General features: G+C 40.1%; 2 protein-coding genes across 4 annotated transcripts in view; both read right to left on the bottom strand.

Annotated features, from left to right (window-relative positions):
• The window catches only part of stard9 (StAR-related lipid transfer (START) domain containing 9), a 72,961-nt gene extending 66,281 nt beyond the window's left edge, over window positions 1-6,680 (bottom strand). For both annotated transcript variants that reach the window (XM_032500342.1, XM_032500343.1), the window contains exons 1-3: window positions 6,347-6,680; window positions 3,287-3,356; window positions 651-767 (exon numbers count right to left, since the gene is read on the bottom strand). In XM_032500342.1, the coding sequence (XP_032356233.1) occupies window positions 651-767; window positions 3,287-3,356; window positions 6,347-6,393 (234 nt within the window). In that variant the 5' untranslated portion in view covers window positions 6,394-6,680. The remainder of the gene's footprint in view (window positions 1-650; window positions 768-3,286; window positions 3,357-6,346) is intronic.
• Window positions 6,681-7,744: 1,064 nt separating this feature from the next.
• Window positions 7,745-18,923, bottom strand: cdan1 (codanin 1). 2 transcript variants are annotated; one of them, XM_032501090.1, is made up of 28 exons: window positions 18,795-18,923; window positions 16,977-17,683; window positions 16,685-16,885; window positions 16,074-16,264; window positions 15,674-15,787; window positions 15,520-15,598; window positions 15,267-15,387; window positions 14,931-15,040; window positions 14,631-14,720; window positions 14,428-14,503; window positions 14,055-14,260; window positions 13,583-13,715; window positions 13,208-13,351; window positions 12,893-13,059; window positions 12,337-12,418; window positions 12,047-12,136; window positions 11,864-11,918; window positions 11,501-11,637; window positions 11,302-11,405; window positions 10,900-11,049; window positions 10,670-10,733; window positions 10,449-10,527; window positions 10,002-10,228; window positions 9,646-9,753; window positions 9,471-9,534; window positions 9,100-9,311; window positions 8,164-8,271; window positions 7,745-8,064 (listed from the first exon to the last, which is right to left on the bottom strand). In XM_032501090.1, the coding sequence occupies exons 1-28, from the start codon at window positions 18,870-18,872 to the stop codon at window positions 7,942-7,944; spliced, it is 4,020 nt and encodes a 1,339-aa protein (XP_032356981.1). In that variant the 5' UTR covers window positions 18,873-18,923; the 3' UTR covers window positions 7,745-7,941. The 2 variants fall into 2 exon arrangements, with proteins under 2 accessions (XP_032356981.1, XP_032356982.1); XM_032501091.1 differs by having other exon boundaries at window positions 10,670-10,736; window positions 10,903-11,049.
• Window positions 18,924-19,641: the final 718 nt, after the last annotated feature.

The following is a 19,641-nucleotide window of genomic DNA, read 5'->3' as shown; positions in this document are numbered from 1 at the left end:
AATGATTCTGATAAATGAATATTTAAAAAATAAAAATAAAAACAGACGGTCAACCATGTGTGGTGGCGTTGTATAGTTTGTCCACCAGAGGGTGCTATACAGCAACGCTGATAATTTTTTTGTTATTGTGTTGTTGTTTTTATACGCTCTATTTTCAAAACTTTAATATATTTTGATGTTCCTCTGTTGTGTTGTGACAATAAAACAAATTATTATCATATTATTTCAGTGAGAACGTATTAATAACTACAAATAATAAATGTTAGGGAAATTTGTTTTGTTACGCGTTTATCGATTTTTTGTTTTTAAATATATATCGACTGATATATTGGAATATCGGATTTTTAAATGACCAAATAATTGTATTGTATTGGCCTTAAAAATCCTTCTCGGTCGGCCTCTAATGTAAATGGAAAAAATGTTGGCCTTTATTTGATAGGAGAGCTAGGTGAGAAAGGGAAAAGACATGCAAGAAATCGCCACCGGTCGGACTGGAACACCAGACCTCTGCGTCAACGCATGATCCTCAAAGTACACGTGCGCCCGCTCTACCAGATTAGTGATTATTTGGTGATCATTGGAATACTACCTTACATAGAGTAAGGCTAGAAGCTGAATAGACACATTTAGTTAAGGAGTTAGGTCATTACCTCCTCCTGCGAGGCATAGTGAGGCTCTGCAGGGTCCACCGACCAGTAGCAGTAGTCAAAACAATACTCCAGAAGCTTCTCCCTCGAATCTACAGCACCGTCTGTACGTCCATCCAGCTTCAGGGAGGAAAACAGAAGAGTAAAGTACAAAAGGATTACTTTCCCCCCCCATTCTCTTTTTTACTTGATATGAACCAATAGCAGTCAACAATACAGTACAAATACTTAATTTGATAAGTACAAGAAATAAATGAATTTGTCTTTCAATACTTAACAGCTACTTAAATGCATACTAACATGTATAAAAATAACACATGCTTACATTTAAAAAGAATAATACCAAATGAGCAAATAATAACAATAATAACAAAAAATAATAAATGAGCAAAGCAGAAAAAAAAATCCTGGAGCTAAAAAACCAGGTGTTATAGCTTCTGTGTGTGTGGGACTGTTATGGAGTGGAATTGCATGCAAGTTGTTTCCATTCATTAGCAACACATTCACTCCTCATTCAACTCTTTTATCGGCTCACTGCATTAAAGGTAAACAAACACCTTTGTGCTTACTGTGGGTGGACCCTGAACTGAGGAAAGACAGCAAATCAGCATTAGGGCTTGCCCAGACACAACAGCTGCACTGGAAAACCAGTAGAGCATCTGAACATTTCTTCTAAATCACTGCTTTCAACCTGGAGAATTCTATTGTTCTCACTGGGAGCACCGGACTTTGAGGGGAAATATGCCCTCTAATACCTAAGCTGTAATTTTCAATTTTTGACATTTAATGTTCTCCAGGAATGTTTTTTTTTATACAGGGTTGTAAAGCTCTTCAGGTGTGCCCACTTTACCTAAAATGTACTCAAACTATTTGCCTATAGAAGAAATTATTAAAGTTTGTTAGCACTGTATTTTTTGCAACATGTATTTTAGCTGCAATTTGTTTTTGGAGGTAAATGTCTTAATAGAGCTAGGTAATATATTATTAAAATACTATAAGGTAACATATCGCCTGGGTTAAATACCAGTTAATAATAAATAAATGATAAACTAAAAAAACAAATAAAATAAAATAATAAAACAAAACATTTTTCCAGCAGTTACAGTTGCATTATTCAGTATTTATTCAGATGTTTTAGCATGGTTAAACAGCTTTAATTAAAAAAATATTTGAAAACATGAAATGGATTATCTGTGCGAACCAGTTATTTAGAGTAACCTATGTATGTAGTATGTGTATACCATCATATTATTGGTGTCAGAGTATTGAGTTGCATAGCTCTTGTTTAACAGTGCCAAGAATGTTAAGCCTTTTCTATTTCATTCTGAAGGCTGACACCAGAACATGTAATGTACCTTTCATTTTTGGCATATGAGATTTTGTGTTCCTATCAGATTCCAGTGTAGTGTAGTGGGTATCATGTTTACATTTGGCAAGTGCAGGTTCAGTTGCAAAAACAGCCTTGTTGGAGCTGGTAAAAGTTAAATGTCTTGCTCAAGGACACTTCAGTGGTGGGTTCCCATTACGGAGAGGGTTGTAAAAAGGGTCCTTTAGTCACTTCTGTACTTCAAACTAGGCAGTCAATTATCTAAAGCATCATCCAAATGATAAACCACCTATGTAAATAGTTCTTTTCTTTCACTGCAGCATTAGGCAACACTAAGCTCTGGGTATACATTTTGTTCACAGCAATTGGCTTGCCTGAAAGCATGACTGTTTAACCCCTCAGCACTTTTATAAAATTCAAAAATGGCCTTGTAGTAAGAGATTAGCCAAGAGCAACGCTGGCTCCAAACCACTGATAAAGACACATTTTACAACTAAATCAAGTTGTGAGACACTGAATAGTTGCAAAACATTACCCTAAGTCTTTATCTTATTTTTAATCTAGTTCAGTAGCTTTTTATAGCTTGTAGTATGTGCTGTTTGTGCTTAGCTTTATTGTCTTTTAAAATCTTCCCTTTTTTCTTTCCGTCTCAGATCTTCCAAAACTGTCCCACTTTCCATAAATAATTATTCCCATGAGACCCGCAAGAGCCGTGGAGTCTTGATCCCTTTCAATGGCAGAGGGAGCCCAAATGTGGCTTGTCTCCATCACATCATTTGTAACAGATTTTCTCCTCCCCCACTCTAATTCTCTCTATACGTCACCAAATGTAAACCAAAGGGGCAGATCTGGAACTACAAATGTGATCAACAAAAGGTCTTCATGTACTTTACGTGACTAGTTCTAATGTTTTAAGCAAATGTGACTTTTAAAATTAGTTGAAAGCTGAATTTATTTTATCTTTTTGCATGTTTGCACTACATAAGAGATAAACATTTTGATATGTGATCCTTAACAATCTTTACTTTTGCATCTACAAGCCATAGCCTTCAAACAAAGAGTGTGCAGTGTCAGAGTGCATGTACAGGAGGGGTATCTCAATCCATGTGTGAGCTCCACACATATAATGAACAACAGACATCAAGCAGGAAAAGACAGATCCAAGGCTGTAAACATCCTGTTGCTGTGATAGATACCCTCTACACACTACTCCCAATTCACCCTGTCCTCCCTACAAATGTACACACAACTAATAATAATATTGGATATAATTGTGCAGCAGTGTGAATATTTTCACACCAAAAACACTCACCTTTACATTTTTTATGCTCACAAGCTTGTCCTCCACCTGAACTGCTAGCCTTCCTCCATCCGCACTCTCCCTGTGAGCAAGGAGACAACAATTGTTCCAGTCAACTCTGTAAACACCCATATTTGGAAGTGTAAAGAAATGTGAATGTTTATGCGAAGTGAGAGAACACAAACCGGAGAGAAAACATTAAGACATGCCTCCAATAGAGGAGAGAGGATTTAATGGACACTATCAGTATTGATCAGTGTCTCCCATTCCAAATGCAAACCGACCACAGATTTAACAAAGGTTTCACTTTGGATTCAACACCCTCCAGACTGATTCAAATAGGTTGAAAATCCTCTTTTTGGTCGATGCAGATGTAATTGAGAGGGTGTCCAGATAAATTTAGGCGACTTGACTTGAGGCTGTCACATGAGAGTTAACACAATGAATTTTTGGGTGTGTGTGATCCATGAAATTGCCACTGACCAGCTTCAGATTCAAATGAAAACAGACCCTCACATACGCCAGAGACTTCCTCTGATGAGGCGTCTTGGGCTGTTTCCACACAGTTGAGAGCATGCACAAGTTTTGTTGTGTGTGTGTGTGTGTGTGTGTGTGTGTGTGTGTGTGTGTGTGTGTGTGTGTGTGTGTGTGTGTGTGTGTGTGTGTGTGTGTGTGTGTGTGTGTGTGTGTGTACAAATGGGACCAAAGTGTGTTGTCATTTGTTTAAAACAAGGTCAGTTTGACTATGTGTGCTTTGGCAGCTGGACCAAGCACATCTGATGCAACATACACGAAAACGAAGGCAATCAGAACATGGAGCTGAGAGAATTTTGATCTCCAAGAGCGATAATGATGGTCGAATGCTGTCTGTAGTGAAAACGCTTCGTCTCTGTGGTGGGTCAGCTCTCCCTGTGCTTCACCATGCAGGACTCATTTTGCCAACCCCTGCAGTGGCCCAACCCAAAACCAACAACCTTCAATGTCAGGCTCTAAGTAGCATGAAGTAGAGGAGGTTGGTGGTGGAAAAAAGTAAAGCTCATAAAAATGTGTGTTGATACAAACCCAAGACGAGCAATTACACAATCAAGCTGACATATTTTTTGCACATGCAAGTGGCTTCTTGCATTCTCAGGGGGGCGCACTGAATCCTCAAAACAATGGGCAACACACTTCTGTGCCTGGCCGAATGAAGAATGCAGTTGACCAGGCTGGTGTTAATGTTATCTCCATCACACAGCAGGTTCATACTATATAAGTAAGGAAATACATCCTTGACTTAAAAAAAAATAGAAAAGAGCAGAGGGAAGTGAGACTGACTGAACCAGAAATCAGGAGCCAGAGATTTGCATGACAGTGAACTTAATGTATAAGAAATTCTATTGTTATGCAAAATACCGGGAAGGCTGGTTAAAAGACTCATTGTCCAGCACTCCATAGCCTGAATAATGCTTTGTTATGGTACTGTAGTGGCCTTTCAGATTATGCATCCCTCAAAACATTCTCCAGGAGTTCAATTTAATTCAATATACTACTATAGACTTTATATGTACTGTATCCCCAGATCTGGAGTATCTGTTATTCAGCACGTTGTAGCACTTTGCCTGTTAATGTAAGGGGGAGCGCCAGTAAAGCAAAGCAACTTTACAACCTCCCTGTGTTGTTCTGCTACTTAAACAGCAGATTTCACAGCATTATAAAACAGGGGGAAAACCTTTCCATTATCTCTCACTAAACAAAAGGAATAGCTTAAAGTAAAATGAGCAAATGAGTTAACACTAAACATTTTTATTTAGAAGAATGGCTTAAAGAGTTAATTATCTAAACAACAAAAGAAAAAATTGTGAAAAAAAATTACGAAGTACAAGCGTGAATAACAAAGTGACATAAATCTTCTTTCCTGTTTCATCTTGTGAAATTTACCACTTTTACAGTGCCAGCAGTGGGCTTTTTGTTACAAACTTATTCTTTGCAAGCAAACTTTGCACATAAAACCTTGTAGACATGTATATAAATAAGTCTATATTCACTGTTAGTGGATATCCCAAAGTTCCCAATGTCAGGATAAATTTAAGGGGGGGTTGTATAAAATGATGCACAAAACATCCAGAGTATTTCCATTTAATGGAAAGGTGTAGCCATGTTAAACATGGAGTTGTGGGTTGAACATTTTGGAAAGTAAACATCCTTTAGCTTCAATAAAACAGCTGGAGCAAGCTGACACACAATATACTATGTATGATGCAATAATACAATGTGTAATAAGTAGCGCTGCAACTAGTATTTATTTTTGATATTGATTTTTTTGTTGATAAACAATTTTCAAAAGGCTTGTTGTGTCTGACCACCCATACAAACCCCACAGGTATTAGGTTTGCCATATCTTAAGGCAGAAATATTAACCTTAAAGCTAATTGGAAAAAAATGAAAAACTGGCTAAGGGATGAATAATTGGGGTAATTGGGGTTTCTTGAAATCTTGAGATAAAACTAGGCTCTAGTGTTTAATTTATTTACTTTAATAGGGGCAGTCACACATAGGGACAGCAAAAGTGTTTTGAATACATGACAATTAATGTCTAATTATACACCCTATTACCTTAGTTGTTGTGTTAAGATAATTGGCTGCAATGAGAAACTTTAAACCTTAACTAGCTCACGTTTTATGTTCATTAATCAGCACCACACTCACTTATACTACAAACAAGATGCTTCGTCAGACAACACTAGTGACAGCCACAGTTGTCATCGTCCACCATGTGCACCACTGCACAAGTTTTTAGCTAGCTCACTGTAGTTTCTAACGTTCGTTTCTGTTAATACTTCGGTGACGTTAAAGCAAACTAGCTAGTGCTAACGTTAATTACAAAAGGCAACATGAGACGCGTATTGTTTTATGTATTTAGCATTTAACAGCAGCCAAAATCCCATAACTGGCAACAACAGTTCTGATATGAAGTAAAAGGTGGATGCAACTACAATAAAGTTAGCTCTTACAATGTCCATGTATTAGCTAAGTCGTTTAATAAGCACTACTTTAATTAGCTAACTGTTATAGATTAACGTCAGAACTTACCTTGCGGTGAGAGGGCGGACTCGAATGGCAACTTTAACGTTTGCCATGATGCCTTCACATATAGCACAACTCAACAGTTGACTAACTCTGGTGTAAAGCTGGTGTAAAATACCAGTTCCCGTCTGAGCATTTTGAGTCTTCTTGCATATTAGCTAGTCCGAAAAAGCTTTGAGACCGGGAGGAAACCGTTCTGCCATCCGTTGTTCAAGTCATCTCTACAGGCTGGTTGTGGGTTCTACCCTACGGTTTAACCGCCCGCCCCGTATCAACTACTCCCAACTGAAGAAGTTAAACTTCCTGCTGAACAGAAAGGGAGGGGAGATGCTGCTGGATACTCCTCCTACTACTACGTATTTCAAATAGTTTTGTAATGGACTGCTGTATTATGCGCTTTGTCATGAGATAGTAGGATACAAAGAAATGTCCGTGCATGACATGTAATAAAAGCATTACTGAGGTGGTGGTCTCATTTCTATTAGTGACTAACTAAGCTAGGAAACTTCATTTCACATTGACGTCTACTTTAACGTTACACATGTACATAAATACATATACACATTGCCTTACTTTTCAAATAGAATATTATCTTTACTAACAGGATGATGACTCAAGTGTAAATCCTGTGAAAACAAGTAATGGACTGATGGCTAGTTTGCATAACATTTTCTTTCTAGCCATTATGAAGTAATAAAATCTGTATGACAAGGATAACACAGACAATAATCATTAAAAAACAGAATGCATCTTTATTAATATTTTTGTGGCAACATAAAAAATATTTCAATTTAAAAAAGCAGCAGGGAATACAGCTCTCGTTCAACATGAACTAAAAACAATCACAAATGCAGTGTTGCACTTATGAAATAAAACATGCAATCACTAGTAGTGGCAGTCAAAGGCAATGTGTGAAAGTGCTATATACTAAAATAAAGACATTTTATTTTCTCTGAGTCTAAAAACCAACAAAGAATATCTAATTTTTCAGTCCATTTTTAGTAAGAAGTGTTTCTTGACAAACTAAGGCTTGTGTACTGGAATCTTACAAGTAAAAAAAATTGGGAACATAATTGAATGTTTTAACAAGTCAAGGTTTTTAGGATAACACGGAAGTTACTCAGTTTGAATCCATGGCAGTGGGATGTTGACCCTTCTGTCTTTGCCAATTATCTGCTGTGGTCGGCATGAATGTTTGAAATGTTTCATCTACTGTACTAGTATTTCCCTTCAGACACAATCACTACCAGGTTTGATTGCAGGAAAGTTTACAGATCTAAAAGGTGTGAGATGGTGTGATCCCCTAGCTACTTGTGACTGGCAGGGCTCTCTGGTTCTCACCGGCACCTTAGCAAAAGAGCAGAGGGATTCATGAAAGACTGCGGTCTCTTTGCAGGTGAAGAACAAAAGTCTTAAGCTTACAAAGGCTGTGCAGAGACTGACTGTAGAACAGCTTTGATGGGCTGTGCAGTGGCAAAAATCGAAACATGGTCAACAACAAGAAGTTGTCTCTCCCCCAAACACACATTGACAGATTTGACATAAAACACTATGGGGATCACAGAAAAGATGCCGTGGAATGCTGGGTAGTATCATTGTTGTCATGTAGCTCCATCTACAGTCTGTTGTGAGACCTGCAGCATGTCCATGTGGCTCTGCAATTCAGCCAGAGGCAAGGGGGGTTTGATACTCTCTGACTGCAGCAGGAAATTCTCTATCAGCTCCTGAATTACACAGAATTGAGAGAAAAATAAAGTGAGCAATAAGAGGTCAAATGGCTTGGAAATTATTTCCAAGGAATACAAGATGATGTGAATCCTCACCGCTGGCAAGGTCAAGTTTGTTAGCTTCTTCCAATGAGATATGACCTCTTCCTCGCTCAATACTCCCCTGTCAACCAGCTTTCTAACCAGGAACAGGTAGTTGTTCCACTAAAAAAATAAAATTGAATGCATTGCAAAAAGGTTAGGAGACAGAGTTAAACAACTTTCACATAGAAAAGGTTAAATCTAACAAAAAATGTCATCAAACATCAGTTTTTTGTCCCTCCTTTCTGTCTGTCTCTAAACTATCAGCTGTCCAACTGACACAAATAAATGAAACTTATCTTACCCATCTTACAAATAATGAATGTTCAAAATCTGCAGCAAATAATGAAAATAACACATCTCAACAATCAAAAAGTGACAAAAAAAGCAAATATTTAGCGTCACTTGATGGTCAACAAAAAAAAACAATTCAGGAGATAAAAACCTATAATATGTTCCTGCAATAGAGGAAGCTGCAGTTTCAGGACCATATTTCTACAACCCTAGTTACAACAAAACTAGCATACTGTGCGGCTTCCTTTATTGGAAGAAAATGCTACTCAAAGAAAAACTGTTAAATAAATCCAGTGCAAACATGCATAACTAAAACAGACCACTTTTTAAAGAATCCCAATTATCTGTTTACAACCATTCAGGTTACATATATTATGCTTTGTACACAGAAGATAAAATCATTTTGTGTTCTGTTCCATTTTTAATTAGTAATATGACATTTGGCTACTGTTGCTTTAAATCGTTGATCTGTAATGCTTGCAGGGTCTATGGAGAGCCATATAGTATGTAGTGAGGTATTTGAGGGGAATGTCCTATTGACCTACAGTATAAAAGGTAAAAGGGGATGCATCAGTAATAATAATACATTGAATTTATAAAGCGCTTTTCAAAGTCCTTATACCAATATATGAGTCATAACAGCAGTGGTAGACGTACCTCAGTGTCGCTGGCCTTCAGCACAGCTGTGACAGTGAGTGGGGTGAAGAGCAGGTGGAGGGGGGCTGAGGAACAGCAGTCTCCCTCCCACAGCTCAGCAAGCTGCTCGAGCAGCACTCTGACAGGAGGCTCTGATCCTGAACCAGGACCCACAACAACCCCATCACCTCCACTGCACCGTGACAGAGTCAGTATGGGTAGCTCCGCAGACACTGAGCAGACGCACACAACAGGCATTCAGGTCTGTTACACAGTACCTCAACTACACTTTGTGTTGCTATTAACCAGTTCACAGTTAAACAGTAGACACCTTGCATGTCATAAAGACAGTTCCCTGTTGTTAAGAGGCTATCATTCGCACCCACTCTTACCCAGTTTGCAGGCCAGTAGGACGGTAGAGTTCAGTAGCATCTGCTCTGACACCACAGTTGAGAACTAAGAGATGTGAAAAGAAGAGTGTGATGAATACTGGCAGCGACAACAACAGAATCAGTAGAACCCAATCCCAAAAAATGTTGTTTTACTGCACTTGTGTGTTTGATGTACCTTTCTGCAGGCCAGTGTGTCTCCCACTCTCTGCAGCAGCGTTTTGAGCTGAGACCCGCTGAGCAGCTCCTCGTCGGTCCTGGGGCCTACTGCAATGCTCAGTAACTCCTGTATTGAAATTCAAGCAGAGTTTTAGACAGACATCATTCCCTTTTACTTAGTGAGAAGTAAAGTTTATTCTTTGATATTTTTATTATTTTCTTAATGTCCTTTCACCGATGTCAAGATAAATGAAAAATTCAACGCCAAAACTCAAACTAAAAACCAAAGGCGCCATTTTTGCAGAATAACTACTCAAGTGAAGTTCTGTGCAATTCCCCCTATATGTATTTGTATTTCCTCTCATGCAGGCATACCTTCATCTCAATGATGATGTCAGAGGGGAGTGAAGCATTGTGGTTGCAGTGTGGAGGGCAGAATCTCACTCTCTCACTTCCTTGTTTCCTCTTGGGAGTAGTCAACTGCTCCTGGGTGACCAGCTCAAGCCCAGCCCCCTCCACATCCCTCGAGTCTGGAGCCACTGGGCTACCCACAGCCTTCAGCACACGATCATACCTGCTCTTCCACTCTCGTCTTATCAGGGCTGATGATGAGAAAGAATTACATTACATGTCATTTAGCTGACGCAAGGAAAATTCCATTGTCATCTATAATGCTGTTCTGTTACAGGCTCTTAGTAGCAAAGAGAGCTTTAAGGCTCAGTCCTTTAAACAGATCATTGTTTGTATGTGTTAGCATGTACGTAAGTTTTCTTTAATACAGTTAACATGCAAAAACACAAGCATGCTGCATAAAGTAGCTACCTGTGATGTTGGCGGAGAGCCAGCTGCAGGCTTTTTCTGTTGCAAGACGTTTGGTGATGTTTTCAGATGTGGTCAGGACCTGCAGAGATAGTGAGTAATAAAACATAGGAAAACTTACACAAGTTTCTAGTGTGTTTTTTCTTTGTGTTAAAAAGACTTTTGGAATTATTTTCTGACATGACATATCATTTCTGCATGGAGATTTTTTTTACAGGACTTACAGCAGGGGAGGTCTCATCTGGGAGCAGAATTCGTATGGCCTCAGGACTCTTCTCATTGCAAAATCTGCAAAACCACATTGAGATTACCACACAGAACCGAAATGCTTATGTTTGATAAGGAAGGAACATTTTCATTTAATTAAAAAAGAATGTCCATTAAAAGGAGCTGGTACTAATATCTATGGTCTTAGAGGAGTTACACTGGCTCCCTATAAAGGAAGTTGTCGTACCCAGTGGCTTTTGCCAGGGCCTCCAATCCTGCGACACACAGCTGAGCACAGATGGAGTCATTTAGTTTTGAAGGATTTGAGTTTGGCGACTTCAGTCCTTCTCTCAGCATCTTTTCACCTCGCTCCACCAACTCACTCACTAGGGTGGCCCTGTGGAGGATCCCCAAGTAGACATGAACACACACGTATACATAGACAAAAATCACTTACATTATGTACAGATCAATTATGATTACACATGCATCTACCCAGGGCGGTGAATTCACACCAGCAACCACCTAAGTGCTGGTAAATTTGGACTGTTAAGCAGTCACTAGCCTCTTAGGTAGGCAACCAACCAAAGTAACAGGCTGATTAACTGCTATTCCGAAGGCTGATAAAAGTAAAATAAAGAAAACTAACTTCATATGCTTGACGGCGTTGGATCCAACTCTCTCAGCAACAAACTCCACGGTGCGACGCAGCGACGGAGGCTGGTTGTGAAAGAAGGCTTGCTCAAGGTCCACCTGTCATATTTAAGGGATTGGTTTAAATGCTCACACACACACAGGCAATTAAATGGCATCCTCATTTCAATTCACCTCCTCTCCCGTTGACCCACCTGTAGTTTCTGCTGCGACCGGTTGGCAGTTGGCGTATCCCTGAGCTCGGCAGATGTGGGAGTGATCTTGCGGATAATTCCTCCACTCTTGGCTGCGCTTCCAGACACAAAGGCAGCTAGGAGCTTACGGAACTCACCTGCACCGATAAAAAAGAGGCAGAACATTGACACACAGCTTGAACAAGTGCACGTTGCTTTGTGGTCCATTTGTGGTGAACATATATAGGCTAAATGTAATCTAAGATATCTGGCTCCTGATTGACAACCTTCTACCTCTTCTATACAAAACAATGTCACCACACTTAAAAAGGTGCCCTTAATCCCTGAGGGGGCACAAAATATGTTTTTTCACGTTCCACTCACCAAGAAACGGACAACATGTATAGAGAAGCTGCTGATCTACCAGGGGAATGCAGTCCTACAAAATGACAAGAGAAATCTCAGTGTAAATGAAAAACCAGCAGTGGTCAATTCATGGACAAACACCTACTTGAATAATAATAATAATAATAATAATAATAATAATAATAATGATATTTCACTTACAAGCCCCGCAGCACTTGTGATGTCCTCCTCCAGCCTGGCCACCTCAGTGAACTCATTGGTGAAGAAAATGTCCTCAGGAATTACTGGGATCTACACAAGTTGGAAAAACAAAACATAAAAAACAAGTTCAAACAAGTTTAAAGTTCAATTAGATATAACTGGTATGTAAAACTAAATATGACTTTCTGAAAAACACACAAATTAGCGCGGTAGGTTTTTGAATTGGACCCGGTCGTGTTTTACCACTCATTATATACAAAAACAAATAATATTAACCAGTCCTGTCTCACCTGGAAGAGCCAGCCCAACACAGACACTATTAGTAGCTTGTTCAGGTAACACACTTCTCCACATCTGCCCAGCAACATTTTCCTATATGCAAACAAACGTAGTATTCAACATAATATTTTAAGAAGGGAACAAGAGGTCAAAGAATAACAAAAAGAAAGAAAACATTACATTGCATTACATGTTATTTAGCTGACGCTTTCATCAAAAGCGACTTCCAAGTCAGTGCTTTCAAAAAGAAAAGAAAGAAGTGTTTCTTGATTTAAGGTTCTTTAGACGAGGCCAGGTTAGTTAGTGTATTAAAAAGGTATCCTTTATATTTTCACATTCTAAGGGGAAAAAAACAACCTTAAACTATTTAACTGGAGCTTATAAGATAATGAACACGATTAATCAGAATCAATCAGAAAATCAGAAAAAGGGATTAATTGCCACATTAAGTCAAGAATATGCATAGAAAGGTATCAGTGAAGTTCTTCTGTATTTAAGTGAACTGTGTGTACTACCAAACGTATATTTATTTGACATTTTACAAGACTGTCAGAAATGGAGACAGACCTGTACAGGAGAAGCAGTTTGCCCAACGCAGTTCTATAGCAGAGCAGCAGAGGACCAATAAAGTCCAGCATGGAGAGGAACTCCACCAGCCAGGGCACAGTCAGGATGGTGCGCCTCCTTTTCATACTGTTACTCAGCACAGCACACACATCCAGCACTGGAACACTCTGAGGGGTCAAGAGATTGTTTTATGAAATGAAATGCCTGGCAGCAAACATGGATTTCCTGATTGAGGTGTAACTCACCCACTTGGGGGTTAACAACCCTTTAGTTTGCCTTTTACACAAGAAGCAGTTTGTTTTTTTAACCCCTCACCTTGCTGCGCAGGGCCAATGCCGTCTCCTGTATCTCTCTGGATTGTCTCTCAGATGTTTGGTAAGGCAGAAAGGAAATCAGTCCCAGAAACTTAGCTAGAAGACGAGCGAGGAGCAAAACGGAGGTGAACCGCTGCTTCTCATCCTGATGAGGTGGATGAATGGAGAGACAAAAGGTGTACAGTATACAATTAACACAGAGTTGGTCAGGTTTGTCTTTTCTGAATGTGACATGTTGTGATTTGACAGACTATCCATGCTAAAATCTTTTGCCTACTGTAAAACTAGCTTAATCCAAACTGACACGGCACTTGAAGCAAAAATCAGTGACACTGACATTGCAATAACATCCCTTTGTCTAGTTCTGAGAATATACCTGCTGCTCCATGTCCCCATCTCCCTCCTCTTCTACCTCCCCGATGGAAGCAGTAGGGCTCAGGATGGACACCTCGTCCAGCTGGAGGAGCTGCTGACACAGGCTGTCCTGCAAGTGCTGGTTTAGCTGGCAGCTGGCAAACAATATGTAAAACATGTTAGAACACAGACAGCAGACACTAAAAGCTTTTCGCTTTTGTCAAAGAAAATGTTTAATTTGGTTAAAAAGGGACATGAAAAACTATTGCTGCTATTATGAAAAGGACATAATGGGATTTTATGAATGCAATTTTGGATTATTAATAATTAGGGGATAAATAACATCTTACAACATAGCCACACTTTTTATAAAACGTGAGACTGAACCCTAACTGGCTTGTCAGGTTAGGTAGCTCTGAAACAAGCAGTTTCAATGCCAGGTGTCAATGTTATATTTTTTATATGAAATATTGTAATTGGTGGTATGTGCTTACCAGCTAGCTGTCTGCAGGAAATCCCTGAAGAACTCCTGGTGACCAGGGAAGGATGGAGGAGGACAGGGGCCAACAACTCCATGAGGTTGAATGAGACGCTCCTCAAGACGCTTCAGACGCCCCAGGCTGTCAGCTCCCAGCATGCCTAGCAGGTCAGCATCGGGAGTATCCCCAGGGGAGCTGTTCACACGAGGGCCTTTACACATCTGGAACAATACACGTAGGCGGATTTATAGTGCCGACTGAGTGAATTATGCCACTTGTCTGTTTAAGGGAGAAATGTTATCACTGTCGATAAAAGTCCATATGTATATAAATAAGAAGTATCTGTTCTGATCTATAGCGTAGGTGTGGATGAGGTGCCACAGTCTACCTGAACAAGCTGCTTCAGGAACAGACGAGCAAAATGGGAATGGTTTCCTGCAGAGGTTAGTTGACTCATCATTCCTCTAAAAAAGAAAATGGAACAATGAAAAAACGAAGGTCAGATAGAAGGATTAGATAGAAGCTATGGTAATATTTAAATTACACCTGATCCACAAGCTAAATATGTAGTTAAATCTAAATTGGACTTGCCTTATCCTACTGCCAAGAGCTGCATCAAAGTTCCACCCCGGTTCCATGTGAAAGTCCTCCCATTCTCGTAACACCTCATAAAAAATATCTCTGAGAAATAAGCAAAAACATCAAATGCAAAAGTGATGATAAAGTCTAATTCAGCAGTTTCTTGAAGTGCAGTTTGTAAACATGAACCTTGAATCTAGAAATTTTACTTGATCTGCTACATACTTTAACTTTCATAAAGGTAGTTTTTACTGGACATGAAGCAAGAGGGTAGCTATGCAAAAAAGAAGAAGAAAAGAAACTGTTGTATACCTTTGTTTTTTAAAGGTGTGGAAGGCCTTGTCACTCCCGAAGTTGGACCGGTTGTCAGTAGCGGGCTGGAATGGGACTGAGTGGATGAAAGTGGAAACGGAAGGAGAGAGCTGGAATAGATGGAGGGATAAAAACATATTAACCAAACAAGACGCAGTATGTAATTTACTGCCGACTTAAAACAAATGCTGTAATAAGTGAAGGAAGTGGCATCTAGGATATTTATTAAACATTAATACAATTTTAATAAAACAATTTAAAACAGGTGCTGTCTTAGAAACAACATGGTGTATTACTAAGCATGTACAGCAGTACAATACAGTACATCTTTGTTACCTTGGCTGTGCTTCCGTCCTGTGCCTGAGTCAGACGGTCCCTGAGATCAGGAGAGAAAGACCCCACCCTTTCGTTCTCTGCCAGCAGACGCAAGGTACACTTGTCCAAATGAGCTACCAACCTGACAAGAAAACATAGCTAGGAATTAACTCAGCAGTATCACTTTATTAGGTAGGTGTGTGTTTAAATATTCCTGTTAGTAAAGAGGAGTAAATCTTTGAAAACCCATGACACGCAATATAAAGCTACTCACTGAAACTGATTCTCCAGAACCTTCACTGCAAAATACACACAGTTGTGAACTTGTCTCAGGTAGCATCTCTCCAGAACTTCTGAAAATGTGAAAAGAAGGGGTTCAATCCCATTTCCGATTTAAAACAAAAGAGACATACAAACTAATTACACACCTGAATTCACCGCACACAAACTTTCTTGTTCATCATCGTGAGTGTGAGGAGACCGAGACGTTAGCAACTGCACCACAAAGAAAAGCTCCAGGAAAATGTTTGGCACAAGGTTTTCTGTAAGACATGATAACAAAAAACAAACCCATTTTCTTAAAGTTTGGAGATATTTAAAATAACTTCTTACATACTACTTGCTAAAGTCTACTTACTCTTAAAGCCAAGTTAATTCCAAGTATATTAATATGTTTATGTTTTAGCTCTGACTGCTTGATCATTTACTTTGTTTGATGTATTTTTGCCTTACTCTCTGTAAAATTATCTTAAGAAGTGACATTTCAAAATACATTTAATTTAAACTTTTGTTCACATAGCATATAAGCACCATCTTGTGGTCACTTACCAGAAATGCAGGTACAGTACAGCTCTGCCAGGAGATCCAGTTCCAAAGAGAAGGTGACTTTAGATGGTTCAGGACAGGGTGTCTGCAGGTCGGGTGTAACTTTAGATCCCATCCTATGACCCGACTTGGTGGGGGTGCAAGGTTCCAGAGAGGACGGTAGAGGAGAGCCCACCTGCTGAGCTCGCTTGGTCCTAAAAACAAGACATTTTTCATTATGTAACAGCAGAGATAAACTGGGGTGAAGAGCAAGTGACGCAGAGGAGCCAAAAACAGCAGAGGCTACTATTTATTAAAAAAAAGAGAAAATAAAAAAATTAGATATTATTATTTCATATATGTAGACATATGTTAAAGAATACCATTATCCAAATGAGCATATACAATATTAATTACAAAATCTAGTTTACGTTTCTACAGATCCCTGTGTAATACAGCAAGGCATTACCCATCTACAATGAAGAATAGCAAAGAGTAAAAGGCATGTACCACTGGCCAGGTCAAAAGTATAAAAATAGGAAATGTAGTGTGACCTTTTCTTTTACTCCTTAAACAGGTATAGTAAAGGGAGCCACTTTGTGTGCGAAAAAGAATTATTCTCCATGTGCACTTACTTTTCCCTCTTTAGTAGCTCCCTCTCTTCCTGCAGGCTAAGAGGACTGCCCACTGTTGTTGTGCCCTCAAGCGCCTCCACAACTAACGAGGGACTAGAAGATTCACTAAACGGGGTGGAGGTGAAGCAGGTCTTTGGTTTGGAGTGTGGCCGCTCTGCACCGACTGGTGTTGGGTTTATTCTTCTAGATGGTTTGGATGCCCTGAAGGATAATGAAAACTGTTAGACAAATCGAAAAAGCAATGATAGAATCAGTGCTGACTTTTGTTAAACTAAGAGTTGTGTGGACTCACGCAGGTGAAATGGGAGATGACCCAACAGGAGGAAAGTCCTCCAAGTTGTTGAAGTTGAGCTGCCCCACAGATGGAGGCGAAACCTGCTCGCTAATCCTACTGTTCCCCCCTCCTCCTCCTCCTCCTCCTCCTCCTCTACCTGACCTCCTCCCCCCGCTTTCCCATCGTCCAATCTCATCACTGTGATGTCCTCCACGCCATCCTCCATGTTTCCCTTGTCCCCCCACTGCCATGCTGCCACCACTTCTCCTGCGGCCCTTCTGTGACTGGGAGTTGGAGCTGTTGTGGAGGTCAGGAGGAGAAACCATGTAGTCCCCAAGACTGATCCTTTGGCCAGTCCGGCGCTCAGAGCCTGAAGGCCTGGAGGCAGGGCTCCATCCTGTAGGAAAGGAGGGACTGCTGAAGGCAGACTGGGACCCTGATTGACCAGCAGCATCCCACTCAGATCCAGGTGACACTGAGGAAGCAGGAGAAAACAGCTGGACCCGGCTGGCACTCCGAGAACCAGCAGACCTACAACCTCTCCTGTCACTAAAGTCCTGAGTTTGTACAGCAGGTCTGGGGCGGCTGGGGGTCTTGGCTGGCGTGGCAGGACCATGGGTCAGTGCTTGACTGCTCTGCTCTCTCAAAAAGTTTAAAAGGAATGGGACAAATTCTTGTTTGTGAACTGTCACCCCAAGTTCACTGAACGCCAGTCGGTCACCCTCCTGTTGAAAAGAGACATAACTAAAACATTTAACTGTTACAAATATAGGAATTTATAAAGCTTAAAGGACTCAGATGATCCACATTATTTAATGCAAGATGAGATAAATATAATAAGAATGTAAAATGTTTCCATATGAGACCAAGTGTGTTTTGGTGTACGCTTATTGCACAGAATTGTGTGCTGTCATAGAGACGGTGGTTATAAGTTCTCCGGGAAAAGGCACATCTGGATTACCCAAACAAAGGAAACTCTGACGCACATAAGATTTAGCTCAAGTCATAACTATAGACTAGTTAAAGATCCTGAGCAAAGTACATGGAGTAATGATAACAAGCAACAACAAAAAAACAGGAACAGAATGTGCCGTTTTCGTGAGAGCAATTGAGGAAGAGACAACCCAGTGGCCCTCACCCTGGCGTGTGTGAGAAGATAAGAGTCCCTGTGCTGGACTAGAGGAGGACGCCGACGAAGGTATAGAGGATGAGGCGAAGAATAGATCGGGGTCACAATGCCCGGAAAGCTGGAAATATGTGGACTAGGTCCGACTTTCTGTCTGCTGCTAGGGAAACCTAGAGTGCTTTGTGAACCAGCAGATGTCTGTATTGTAACTCCGATGCTTGACTAATTAAATATACTTATTTGACTTAACTTTAACGCCTAATTGTCAATTTAACGAATGCACGGGAATACATAGATATAATATTGGAGTCAGACATAGTGTCCCATAAAGGGAGCAGAGGATGTTTTCCCAACACTGGACAGCTTCAGGACATTTCTGCAGAAGATAGCCTGTTAACCTAACGTTAGCTAACAATGCGCAGACAAACATTCGCAAAACTGCACAACCCTCTTGAGATAGTAATAATAATACCTCTAGCAAACAGCCAAGGTAAGCTTTGTTTTAACGCTACATTTTCCGGAAGTAACGTTAGAGTTGACAACGTAGCGTCCCTGCCAGTCCAGGCTACAGCTAACATAGCTCGCTAGCTAACGTTAAAAGTTTTGTTTACAATCCGTGGTGAGCTATGTCATCTTATAAAACACATTATACAAGAGGAAACACGTATAATACGTCTCACTCGTGTGGTTTATAATCTTTTCGGACCTACCTCATCATTCTTTAGCCAGTCCAAGGCCGTTTTGATATCAACTTTCTGCAACAGAAGAGATTCCAAAAGAGCCGCCATTCTGCTGAGGAGCTACAGGAGCTGCAGGGGACGGGGGCGGGGTCAGCGTGGACCAAGGCACGTAATGCGTATGACGTATGGCAAATACGTGTGGTGCGGCTGACACAAGCTGAAAGTCCTTGCCGTGGTCCTTTCTTCTTTAACTGTCTATGTCCTTTCCGCTACTTTAAAGTGAAAATGTCTGAAACTCAAAACATATAGGGGCCACTGGCCAGGTTGTTCTCTCTACGGGGGGGTTCTACCTCTTGAATAGTTAGAGTTGCTTTTATACTTTTTTTTATACTGTTGTTCATACTGTTCATATTGTAATATAATACTTATATAATAACATAATACTATTTATTCCAGCACCCTTTGCACTATGCTCCATAATTAAAATAATAACTATCGTAATTATAATTTACTCCTGCGTACTTTGCGCTCTTTATTGAACTATTGTCTCAACCTGTCTATATGGTTTCTGTTTATAGTGTGTACATATTGTTTGTTTTGTTGTTTGTTTTGTATGTGTAAGCGCATTGGGAGCAATGATGACAAGCCAAAGCAAAATTCCTCGTATGTGTCCTCATACCTGGCAACTAAAGCTGATTCTGATTCTGATTCAGATTCAGATTCTTCTTTCCTCCAATAATGGCTATTTTAACAAAAGAGTTTTGAAAAACAGTACAATTGGCTCAACTGCAACTAAGAAAATGATAGTTCAGTGCTGGCTCCCCCCTCACTCACTTTGTAGAAAACAGTGGCTGGCGTATTTCCTAGACATAGTTAT

Source organism: Etheostoma spectabile, chromosome 20 (genome assembly GCF_008692095.1).
Source record: "Etheostoma spectabile isolate EspeVRDwgs_2016 chromosome 20, UIUC_Espe_1.0, whole genome shotgun sequence".
In the NCBI taxonomy this organism is placed as follows: Eukaryota; Metazoa; Chordata; class Actinopteri; order Perciformes; family Percidae; genus Etheostoma; species Etheostoma spectabile.
This window is presented reverse-complemented; position numbering and strand designations above follow the sequence as displayed.